Genomic DNA, 11,906 nt, shown 5'->3' with positions numbered 1-11,906 from the left:
GCTTCCTCCACTCATGTCCCCCTCGGTCTTTCCACCTCTATCATCATGTCCATAGAGGCTTCTGAGTCACCTTACATTGTCTGCTTTCCCAGCTCCGGTTCTGGCACGACACTGGCTCCGCTCCCAGTCAGCATCCCCCCCCAGTGCCCCAGGCCTGAAAACCTCCTCGTCTTTCCAGTGGTCTAAAACGCCTGTGGTACAAACTCTAACACTCCCCCAGTGCTTTGAGATCACAGCAGCCTGGCTAACAAACTGTACTAACAGCAGCTACAGTTGGAAAACCAGAAAACATTCTCTCCATAAAATAAGATCTGGTTTCACCAAAATCAGTGAAATAGTTGATGTATTAGATCTGGTTTCACCAAAATCAGTGAAATAGTTGATGTATTTTTTGTGGGTATGGGAATGATAGAGACACCAGTCACCTGATTACATGTCACTGTAGCATCAAAATGGTAGAAAAGTTACATAACGGGGCTTTAATGAAATTAACACTGATGAGAAAGTATTGTGTATTGATTGTGTGCTGAATGATGTGTCTGGTTTGTACTGCATGGGATATTTTGTCCACTAACACAAACAGAAAAAGTAAAAACACCACAGAGGAAGAGGGAACGTCAGGAGGAATATATTAATACATGATGATGATGGCTGATTGAGATGTTGTGATCAAACACGTTCATTTGTTAAATGAGAAGGTCAAACTCAGTTTCAGTGGAGGTTTCACAGATGTGACACAACAGGCAGTGACAGACACTCACCCGACGTGAGTGACGACGCCCTTGTACCTGATTGGACAGTTTAAAGGACGAAGACTTGCAATTGCCTCCTTCCAGAATGGACTAGCCGGGAGAGACACAAACAGAAACTCTTTTTGTCTGAGCTTTTGGTGTTCAGGTGTTAGCCGAGGCGTTCACAGTCAGGAGGACGATTGGGGGGGGGGATCGGAAAAGTTGTTCGACCGTATGGACAAGTCCAGTTCACAATCATTCAGTGAGTTTTCATTTCTACCAATGTGTGGCCATTCCCATGTTTAAACGTGATGAACTGATTATTCAGTTGTCATCCTCTGACATATTTTGCACTCCAATGCAAAACTAATTTTACAAATACAAGTTAATGTAACGTACTGTATGTTTGGAGTTTCCATTCTCACTCGGTAGTGCTTAATTGTTGTCCTCTGCGTAAGGCAGATCCGCCTACAGAGGTTACTCTTGGATTTATCTTTCCTCATTTTGAAGAACTTCTTCTTTCTTCTTTCTAGCTTTAGCTTTGACTAAACCTGCATCACATGAATAAACATACTAAAATCACAGCCTGGCGGTTTGAATCATTATGTGCCACTGTAGCTGTAGTTTTCACTGCGATGATGCATTTTCAAGCAAGAAAATGTAAAATAAAAAAAATGACTATTAAATATTTAAGGCCTGCTTTGCCAATTTTACAAATAAATGTGAGTTTGGTAGTCATGCAGAGCCTGTGTGCATTATGTCTTCTGTGGCTCTGGGGGAGCTTTGTCAAGTCTGACCATCAGAGTTATTTCAGCTGGAGGTTACAAAGAGTCTGTTACATACTGGAGCTGTGGAGTTTGAAAGTTTAGGGTGTTTAGGGTCCAAGAAAATAAAAGAAACAACCTCTTTGGACCTTAAATGTTTCAAAGGACATTTTGGCCTCTGCTCCATCGCTCTGATCTAGTCAATGCTCGGCTAGTTCTTCACTTGGCTTCTATTTTCGATGGATGCGGTGAGCAGCCCGTGTTAATCTGCACAGAGCAGCTCGAGCAGTCCGTAATTCGGACACAAAGAATCTGGACGATTTTCAAAATAAAAACACCCTGTGAACGAACTTCTGATTGTAAAAACAGCAGGGAAACAATTGAACTTAATTTAACTAATGCATATTTACACGTCTCCTGGCACATATCCATCACATCGCGGCCACAATGTGAAGACATGAGGATGTGAAGACGTGCCAGGATCTAAGGAAAAGATGCTGTTTGTTGTACTGTGGGAAATAAAGGAATTCTGAGTGCAAAACTAAAACACTGGAACAGCCCTTTAATTTTTCTTCTTGTTGAAATTTAAACAAGAAGAATGATCGCAAATGTATTATTTGGAGCTGTTGACTTTAAACCTCACACTGCTCAATGTGACTTTGAGAGGGATTGTCATCCGTATAATCATACTATGGATATGCATTCATAGCATTGCCATGGAGAATTGCTCCACGTGTACATCCACATACATGTTTCTCATCCTGGGAGTAGTAAAAGCTGACATTGCATTGCTGCCATCCACAGTGATTTATGACCACAGGGAGTGCAAATGTTGGAAGATTTTTAATTATATGCGTAACACAGAGCTTTACATTAAAGACCGGCTTCACTGCAGCTCTTAGAACACCCGGATCCTTTGTGTTTAACCTGTGAAACGATGATTGCAGCTTATTTAAATGAATCTCACCTTTGGTCTATCAAATTTGTCCCGGTCATTATTTGCCTTCTGTGCCTTCTCAGCCAGTTTCTTCTGCATCTGAGGACCTCTCCCGAAGAAGATGTAGTTGACAAAGGCATATTCGAGCAGAGCCAGGAAGACGAACACAAAGCAGCCCATCAGGTACATATCTATAGCTTTGACGTAGGGGATTTTGGGCAGAGTCTCTCTTAAATGAGTGTTGATGGTTGTCATGGTCAGGACAGTGGTGATCCCTGGAAGAAAGAGAAAAAAAAATCAGAATCAGCATGTTGGATTTTTAAAAACACAACAAATCAAATATAAACTGCATGAAAAAATACAGATGCAGACGAGAAGACACAAACCAAAGACGTGAAGTTACAAACAAAACGATTATCTGGATACAATTTAAGACCTCGCTCATGTCACTGGAAACAGTCAGTGGTTTTAGACAATCACTAACAGTGAGATCTTTTTCAGTGTAAAACAGAATTATTATTTCGGGCAGATATTTGTTTGTTGCTCTAGTCACGCACCAAGCGTTGTGTTCTTGATAAATCCTTCAGTCTCCTTGGCCGAGCTTCAATAAACTTTCAGCATGAGACATCTCGGACTCCTGCGCACTGACTGAACAGACCATTGATGAATAAACTTGTATAGTATCTGTAACTTCACTTCCTGCTGCTGCTGTTGTATTTCGGCAGTTTTAAATTGTCTGTCCCACCCTGATCAGCGTCACCTGTGTCACGTCATCCTGCTTCACGTTTGAACTGAGCCTCCCTGACGATCCGTAAGCTTTTTTTACATTCACTTTTGCAATATTAAATCATTGTTCTGCCTTTGTAGTCTGCAAATGGTTACCCTGCTTAAACCGTGACAATGCCTCACCTTGGTAAGTTTGAATTTACTCATTTACTTAGCTTGAGTAGGGAGAACCTGCTTCAATATGGTTTACAGCTCATGTAGCATGCAACCATGAACAGACTCAAACGGCAGTATAGTAATTCTCTCCATAATGCGCACCATCGACAATAAATGTGTCTGTTGTCTTTGTGTCTCACCAACCTGGACAGTGTGTGTCTATTTCAGTCGACTCAGGCTTACATAATTAAAAAACTAAAATGTTACACTGTACAGTGCTGTATGTGTGGGGGTGTTAAGAGCACTGTGGGCTTATGGCATCGATTTCTGCAGAACAAAAGGGAAGAGCAAGAATCTGAACTCTCTCGGAGCTCAGAGGAGAAGGTTACTCAACAAATCCCCGAAATATTTTCAATGCAGTGCTGCAGAGTTCACTGTAGTCCTTGACAATGGTGATCACAGGCAGCCTGACGTCACACTGTGGCCGGCAACCAGACCGGCGGTCAAATTCTCCACAGTCAGCCTGAAATGTCTCTGAAACTGAGACTATCCAGGTGGATTCACGGACTAAACTCTGACACTCTACCTGTTGTGTTCTGGCTTTGTTTATGTCACGTACCCAGCTTCTAAATCTGAGTCTGGCTCGCATTTTATGCTGCAAAATAGTGACACAAAGAAGTTTAATTTGTTTTTTGTCCAATGGTCGACAAACATAGACAGTGAATGAGAGTGAGCACCGTTATTGAGAAAGCTGGTTAATAATTTAAATAAAAAGTTATTTCTTGATTGTTTCACAGCGGTTACGTTCAGCACAAATATCCCACCCCACCCCACACACCAGCGCATTACCCCGTGGTGATGGACGCACAGTTGATTTGGGTCTCCAAGGCTTGGGGGATCTGAAAAGGTGTCCCTTATTTTTTTTCTACTTTGAAGGTGGCAACCCTACACTACACCGCAACACATCAATCCTGTTTCTTTATTAAAGCGTCAAGCTAAAGCTTTAAAAATGATTCTTGCCGGACTGACATGTTTATTGAACTTATACACAGAGCACCCAATGATTTGAGCCGACTCTTGGTGTGTCTGTCTCCTCTCTGACTCTTCTCCCAGCTCCAGCACGCTACTGTGTTAAAAAGGGAGAGTGATTACCTAACTGGATACAGGTGTACCAATCACTCTCACCTGGCGCTGCTTCTCCTGAGCCCTCTCCACACCTGTCTCTCTCCTGCAGCTGATGCACCACGCCCCCTCCACACTCATCAAGCTAAAAACTAGTACCTTAGCTACAGTGGATAAAATCTGCTGGCTTTAGTTGTTGGAAATTATAATGATCAAAAATTTAAGGATAAATTTGTTGCCTGATATACTCGGTCAATATCGTGAGATTCCAAGTATTGAGTATGAGCTCTTAAGGCCCCACTTCAAACATCATTTTCCACTGCTCATATATGAGGCCTGATAGGTCTCCCTGCAAATTTAGTTTTCCTCAGGATACTCATACCACCATAAAGAGTGAATGGAAACCTATAGTGAATCACCACAGAGACAGTGATTGAATTTGGATAGTACAGTAAGTGTAAATGCTTTCTAACTGCATCGATCTCACCGTGTCTCAGACAATGGTCTTCTCAATGAGGAGTCGTTACAGCAGACAAACCGTCCACCTGTCCTCTGAACAGGTCCGATCCTGCAGAGGTGCTGCACCAGCAGGCCAATCAAAATGCACCACATTCATCTTTAAACCACACAACTGAGATTTAATGAATCTTTCTTTCACAGTCAGTGCTTTGTGTGAATCAGGATTTCCATTAAGGCGAATATTCTAGCTGAGATCAATTCAGTTATGGATGGTGGGGTGTTTTCCAGCGGTGAATGGAGCCTCATATTTGTTTCAGTCCCAGAGGCCAGTGGAAAGTGTGAGATCCAGTTCAGTTTCCAATTACACCACCAGAGCAGCAGCCTCAAACAGACTGAAACTAACACACGCCACGATAAAACGTGAATTTTGAATCAGATATTTATCTATTCACATATAACGAAAGGGGCAGATTCACCAATAGTGGAAAGATTAGTATGAATTACATCAGCAGATATTCTAGTTAAGATTTCATTGAATATTACAAAGGATGCTGGTTGTAAAATTGTGCAGGATGCCTGTCCTCGGTGAACCGGTTCTGCTTTAAAGCATTGATACTTGATACTTTTTGGCTGCAGAGTTGCCTACTATGAGCCCTGAGTTTGTACCACAGGCCTTTTGGACCACTTGGAATGCTGACAGGGAGTGCAGCCAGTGTCGTGCCAGAACTGGAGCTGGACAAGCAGACAATGAATTCTGGCTCAGCAGCCTCCATGGACATAATTACAGAGGCGAAAAGCTAAGAGAGAAAAAGCCGAGCTGAACTTCTTGCTGTTGGACTAAGTAATATTAGCTGGCTGCTATGTCTTGTGTTGTTGCACTTGCTTGATGTCTAGCCAATTTAATACCAATGTCTACACAGTGCTCAACTTAGTCCTCATTCTGCTACAGATCTGAGACGCCACACTAACATTTGAAAAGACAAGACCACTTCCAGTCAGTTTTAGAAACATAAAATAAAACCGGAAAGGTCAGTTTACGTCCTCTGCTAGTCAGCAACATCCAGCCTGTCACCCATCAGGTCACAGTAAATTACATGAACTTGACATGATCTCTCACTAAATGCTCCGTCTACTGCACAGCATCTCTCAGCGGGAAGAGAAGTAATCAATCATAAATGTATCTCACATAACAACAAAGCCACACTTTCTGCTGTGTAGCCACCCATTCAGAACATCCTCATTACCTCCCACTCACACCGCCCTCTCTTTCTTTTATTTGTCTCCCTTTTTTTAAAGAAAATCTGTCCATTACTACCTGTGTGAGCGAGCTGCTGCACAATGACAGCAAAGCATTACAGGTCTAAGTGTCTGGGAGAGAGGGGGAAGTGAAAAAGCAGCACATTTTGAAGAGAAAATTGGAGACCTACATGTTTTAAAATGATACACTATGAAACACTGAGAGCAAAGAAGATGATCCATAAAATGATGAAGAGAGGAATGCAGACAGGCTCCTCGAGGAAGGAGAATACAGGAGTGAGAGAACTGCACCACAAAAATAGAGCCAACATCAAAATTTGTATTTGTGTTTATGACTCACACTAAATATCTGCAGTTACTCTTCAGGACAAGGAAGAATTAAAGTTAAAGTTCATATATCAAAAATATTTTGCAGGTTTACTTTTAAAGTTTATTCTTTCTTTGAAGTTGATGCTGTACAAGATTATTTGTTTATTTTAAGCCTAAAATAATTAATAATTAATTATGAATATGCTGAATTTGTTTTAAGAAAACTTTCAACTGGGGGAACTTCTTAAAGTCTGGGAACATACAAACCCAGTGATCTGCTGGTGTCATGATTTTATAACACAGTAAATCCAACCAACCAACCAGCAGCATCAACAAGTAAAACTACGGCAGTGTTCACATACAGTACTTCACTAAAACATGTCTGTCTCTCTCTTTGTGAACAGCTAAAAGGTTTTTTTTTATTTAACATTTTGTTCGTTTCAACAGAAATTCAGATTCTCTTTGTTCTTGTTGCCCTACACTCGACAAAAAGCACCCATGGAGTGCTTTGCGTCTCACACATCTTGTGTAATTTTGATTACTCTGTTGCATAACACCGAACCTCACACTGAGCCTGTAGCATCACGTCCTTTGTGTTTCTCAGAATATTAGAACATCCTCAGAATATGAGCCTTTAGCCACATTTACCAGATAGTTTTACCACTGATAACTGGTATAGCTGTTCACAAGCCTGCAGGCCAAAACTATGAAACTGAAAATAGTGACTGAAGGTGAAACTACAGAGCTGAGGTCAATCTACTGTATGGGACTCATCATACCTAATGCAACTCTGGCAGCCGAGGCATCATAATTTATCCAGAACGACACCCAGGACAGGATGGTGATGAGGATGGAGGGCATGTACGTCTGCAGGATGAAGTATCCGATGTTTCGCTTCAGCTTGAAGCTCAGAGACAGTCGAGGGTAGGCACCTGCAGGAGAACACAGCAGAAAAGAAGAAGCCCTCTTTAATAATATAAGAGGGGAGATGTCGAGCACTTTGTTTTGGTTCCTATGACGATGGCCTCATCAACTGGTCTCGTTGCCACGGAAACAAGCGAGCGTGGTACAAATTACAAATCATCTTGTGAAATTTAGCCTTGAGATTATCTGTGTGCAAACACGACAAATATTTTGTCCCACTTTAGAAGTTATTAGTAACATTTCGTTTGCTCTGCTTCAGGATTCAACCATTTCATCCTGCACCCGTCTTACCTCACACAATCAGTCTGCGGTGGTGAAAGAGTAACGTTACGGTGGCACAGTCGTGGAAAAGAAAGTACCAAGAGTATAGTAAGTTACGATGACGTTAGGCAGTGACAAACTAGAAGTTGAATTAGAAAATACACGACAGCCTCACTGAATATGCTGACTGACAGGCGACCTTTGTCCAATAACATGATCTTCATTGTCCTTGTAGGAAGATATTGTCCATATGTTTCCCATTTCTGTAGTCAGAGTAACATGACTGTTTGAGTTAGAGAGGTGTTAATCAACCGGCAGATGTCCGCCTGCGAATAAGCTGCGTTCTGCTCGAGGTTTCTGCTTCTTAAAGGTAAAGTGTTTCCTTGCCACTGTCGCCAGGTGTTTGCTCATGGTGGGAATTGTTGAGTCTCTGTAACATTTAACAATATTTTATCTGCTCCACGTGGAAAGGGTTTAGCAGTTAACTTAGCTTAGCATGACATGTCGTTTTTGCACTTTAAACAGACAAAATATAACGGTGATATGTGACCTTTAGAGCAGATCTTGTTTAGAGACAGGCAAGATGTTTCCCCCTGTGTTTAGTCTTTATGAAAAGCTAATATTTAAGATAATAATTTATCATTAAGAGCGGCATCATTATTCTCATCGAATTCTCTGAGAGCGTATTTCCCAGAATGTCACACTATTCCTTTAATTTAACTGAAACAGATGTTTGACATTAATAGGCAAAATGTTCATATAATTTACTGGGCACTTCACAAAAATAAAGATTGTTAATAAATCAACCAACTGAGTGACACTTAGACCTTGCATGTACTTGAACAAGGCACAAGGACGAGTACCTGAAGCTCTGCAGTCTCTGTAAACACTGAGCGGCCTCGTTGACCCATAATGTTTACTTGCATAAGCTAACTGGGTGACAGAACACACCTGTGCTGCTCCTAAGAGGATGTTAAAACACGTCTTGGAGTATATTTTCACAAAGATCTGACCTCTCATTGTAACAGGCTCTAATAGCTCTCTCAGCATTATCGGCTCAGAAATGTTCGGACAGTATCCGTCCTACATGTCATTAATTCAGCTGTGGGAATAATCACTGTTTTGGTGCCTCTGGAGTTTTTATATTAGAAAAGAATAATCCACGCTGTCGGTGCTTTGCCTCATGAATACATTACATTACTGTAAGTACAGCCCCCTATTCTTTTATCAAGATCTTGAAGACATAGAGGGGTAATTGCCTCTCTATTATTATTGTACCAGCATAGTAAGGGTTTCTGGCACAACTTCACCGACTTCCAAGGTGCAAAAAGTCTGAAGATGAGTTTCATGATGACCCTGATGAAGGCCACAAGCTGAAACACACTGGTCTAATAATAAAATCTCTCTGTTAGTATTCCCAGTGCTGGTGAGAGAGGTCATGATGTGATGTAAATCCAGTAATGCGTACGTGGACTCTTGCATTAGTAGTAAAGTACAGGTAGAGGTGAGCCACAGGGGATATTTGGGTGCCTCGTGTAGCATTTTAAAGGCCCTTAATCAGGGCTGAGCAACATTTAAATTCAAATCTATTGAAAGTTGTTGGATTACTTGGTTACTGTCAATCAAATTATGATAAAATCAAACCCAAACAGTATTGATGAAGTAGATTAGCTGAGTTTGTGAGTGTAAAACTCTCCATTAATAACACCTATTTAGTGAATATTTCATATTATGGACAAATAAGTTTTCAGCAGCTTTAAAGACATAATGGGAACATGGACATGAACACTGGTGCAGAGGGATGTGAGTTAAGGTGTCTCGTGTATAAACAACATTATACAACAGTGAGTCCAGTTGTAGTACAACAGCACTGTGACTTTTAACTTCATGTATTACTTCACTTGAAAGGTGTTCTAATAATGTTACCTTAACATTACATTTATAGTCATACTGTTTATGTGCAGTCCCTGTCCAGTTGTTATTTATTTATTTAATAAACAAAGAAATCATAATCTTTTGTCACTTATTACTGACAACCAATAAATGGTGCTTGTAAAATTGTTGTATAAAAGCAATATCACACTCGAGATCGTGCTGTTATACTGAATATCAGCACGCCGACCGACTCACAGCCATGCTGATATTCAGTATAACTGCACTCCTCTCTGCTTTAAGCCTCTGGAGTCTGAGCAATCGCCCAAAAGCAATTGATAGGAGCAAAAAGGGTTTAATACAGCATGTGGCTGGCATAATTCTGAACATACCTGTGGAAAAGACCACGTTCCTGGAAACCAGTTTGTAGTCGACTATGGAGAACTGAGGGAGCTCGATTCGCGTCACCCCGGTCACAGCAGTGTCTCCTCCTTTCCAGTAAAACTCTATATCATCTGTCGTGTAACCATCTGCAAACGGACACAAGGAAAGGAAACAAGGCGAGGTGTGAATCCTGCACTGAAAAGCGAAGCCGTCTCATTTTGCTGCTGGGCTAAAATTAATAATAGATTTTTATTTGCTTAAATAAAATCTGAGGGCGTAATAGCTCGGGTTGATTTACACAGAGTCGTATGAATCATAGCCGGGCCGGCTGTAAGTGCTGATTACATGAGATGTAAATCTTCACGGGGATGTGTGTCACTGCAGGCAGACAGACTTATACCACATGCATGAGATCCATAATTATCAATAGTTTTAGCATACATAGTCACACTTGTCATCAAGACTGATGAAGTTGGACTAATCATTAATGTGCACTACTATGGAGATCACTGTCTGGCTAAAACCTTTCTGGAAAGACACAGTAGCTCTAACTAGAGAGGGTGAAGCAAGCAATCTCAATGAGATACGACAGCTTAATAAATCGAAAACGATTCAGCAGTCTGTGCAGTTTCTGTCTCTGCGAGATGAGGATTGTGAGAACTTTTTTTTTTTTACGAGAATCACAGCGCTGTTCATATTTTTAGGGGATGAAAAAGTACGGCCGTCTGCTGTATTTCTTTAGGAAGCCCGAGGCGCAGGGCTTAAACTTACAACTCTCAATTTCCAGAGTGCAGTTCTGTTCGTCCAGCGGGTACCTCCTCAGATCCATCATACAGGCTGCTGTCGTCGTGATCCTGAATCAAAAACAAAAACCAAAAGACAGGCATGCATTACTTGGGTGACCTTGTTCTGGGTGATCTAAAGCACCGCGTCAAATAGAGATGTGCTCCCTTTAATGCAGTCATGATTATTTGTATGAAAGTGAAAACTCCCTGTCAATTACTGCTAATGGCACTTCCAGGCTTTTTCATTGTTATATTGAGAATCCAATCCTGAGCTGCACTCCAAATAAACATATTAGACAAGTTATGCAATATGAGCTGATGAGATGCCCACTGTATTAGCATTAAGCTATGAGAACTGCAGCTTAAATGGCTTCAACAAAACAAATAAAACACTCCATACTTCACTAATTCGTGAGTCTCGGGCAGATTGGAAAGCTATGCGATAGCGTAAAGGCCGAGAGTGAGTGCAAAAACCAGTAAGCATTAGCCAGTCGTTAAGACCACAGCGGGAGGCGGTGTGAGATGTTGAAAATGTGTGAATACATCTGTTTCACCACGATGCATACAGTATGTAATTTTTTACTGCTCCCGCATGGATCAGACTGGAGTGTGAAGACAGAAGAGAACCGAGACTGATCCATCGGATTTCCTATCAGCCAAATGGAGATGTAGTTTAAATGTTAAGGAAAATGTATCATATGTGGATTTTATCAGGATGTGAGACACATGACTGAAGTGTAACTTTGCTTTTAGCTGCAATCAATGCTTAAATCTGTTTTTTCTTGCGAAATGAATGACTGGAATGGGAATGAATGATTATATCGGTATTCAACTGTAGCTAACGTTAACAAATATCCATTTCCAAGCACTAATTCCATCAACACAACAACAGAGTCATGTTATACTCACTCCTCTCGTAGTCTTCTGTAACAAGATTATTGCTATATTCTAAGTCCAATCTCTGTACAGTCGTTTATTCTTTGGAAACTCCTGTTTTTTTTCCAGTACAATTTTATTAGTATTTCTACAATTACATGAACAGAAAATAAGAGAGATAAAAAATATTTTTCTGTCTTAATAAAGGATGTGGCCTTTAGATGAAGCATGCGACCTGTTGGATATTTGTAGTGGTCAAGGTGTCCTCTCTCTGAGCAAGCAAACCTAATAAGTTTCAGCATGAAACAGAAAAAAAACTCGGATGGAAGGATGGATCCGAGCT

At 41.0% G+C, this 11,906-nt stretch overlaps 1 protein-coding gene across 3 annotated transcripts in view; it reads right to left on the bottom strand.

The window, feature by feature from the left end:
* gabrb3 (gamma-aminobutyric acid type A receptor subunit beta3) overlaps window positions 1–11,906 on the bottom strand; it is a 35,636-nt gene that overhangs the window by 9,242 nt on the left and 14,488 nt on the right. For 2 of the 3 annotated variants that reach the window (XR_003464010.1, XM_010755231.3), the window contains exons 5-8: window positions 10,674–10,756; window positions 9,911–10,048; window positions 7,241–7,393; window positions 2,463–2,707 (exon numbers count right to left, since the gene is read on the bottom strand). Coding sequence is in view for 2 of the 3 variants with exons in the window: in XM_010755231.3 (XP_010753533.3) it covers window positions 2,463–2,707; window positions 7,241–7,393; window positions 9,911–10,048; window positions 10,674–10,756 (619 nt within the window). In the remaining variant the exon portion in view is untranslated. Of the gene's footprint in view, window positions 1–761; window positions 843–2,462; window positions 2,708–7,240; window positions 7,394–9,910; window positions 10,049–10,673; window positions 10,757–11,906 lie in introns of all 3 variants that reach the window. The other variant, XM_010755230.3, reaches the window with a different exon arrangement.

The sequence above is a fragment of the Larimichthys crocea genome, chromosome XVII (genome assembly GCF_000972845.2).
Source record: "Larimichthys crocea isolate SSNF chromosome XVII, L_crocea_2.0, whole genome shotgun sequence".
NCBI classification, from domain to species: domain Eukaryota; kingdom Metazoa; phylum Chordata; class Actinopteri; family Sciaenidae; genus Larimichthys; species Larimichthys crocea.
The sequence above is the reverse complement of the archived record's forward strand: the minus strand, read 5'-3'. Positions and strand labels throughout refer to the sequence as shown.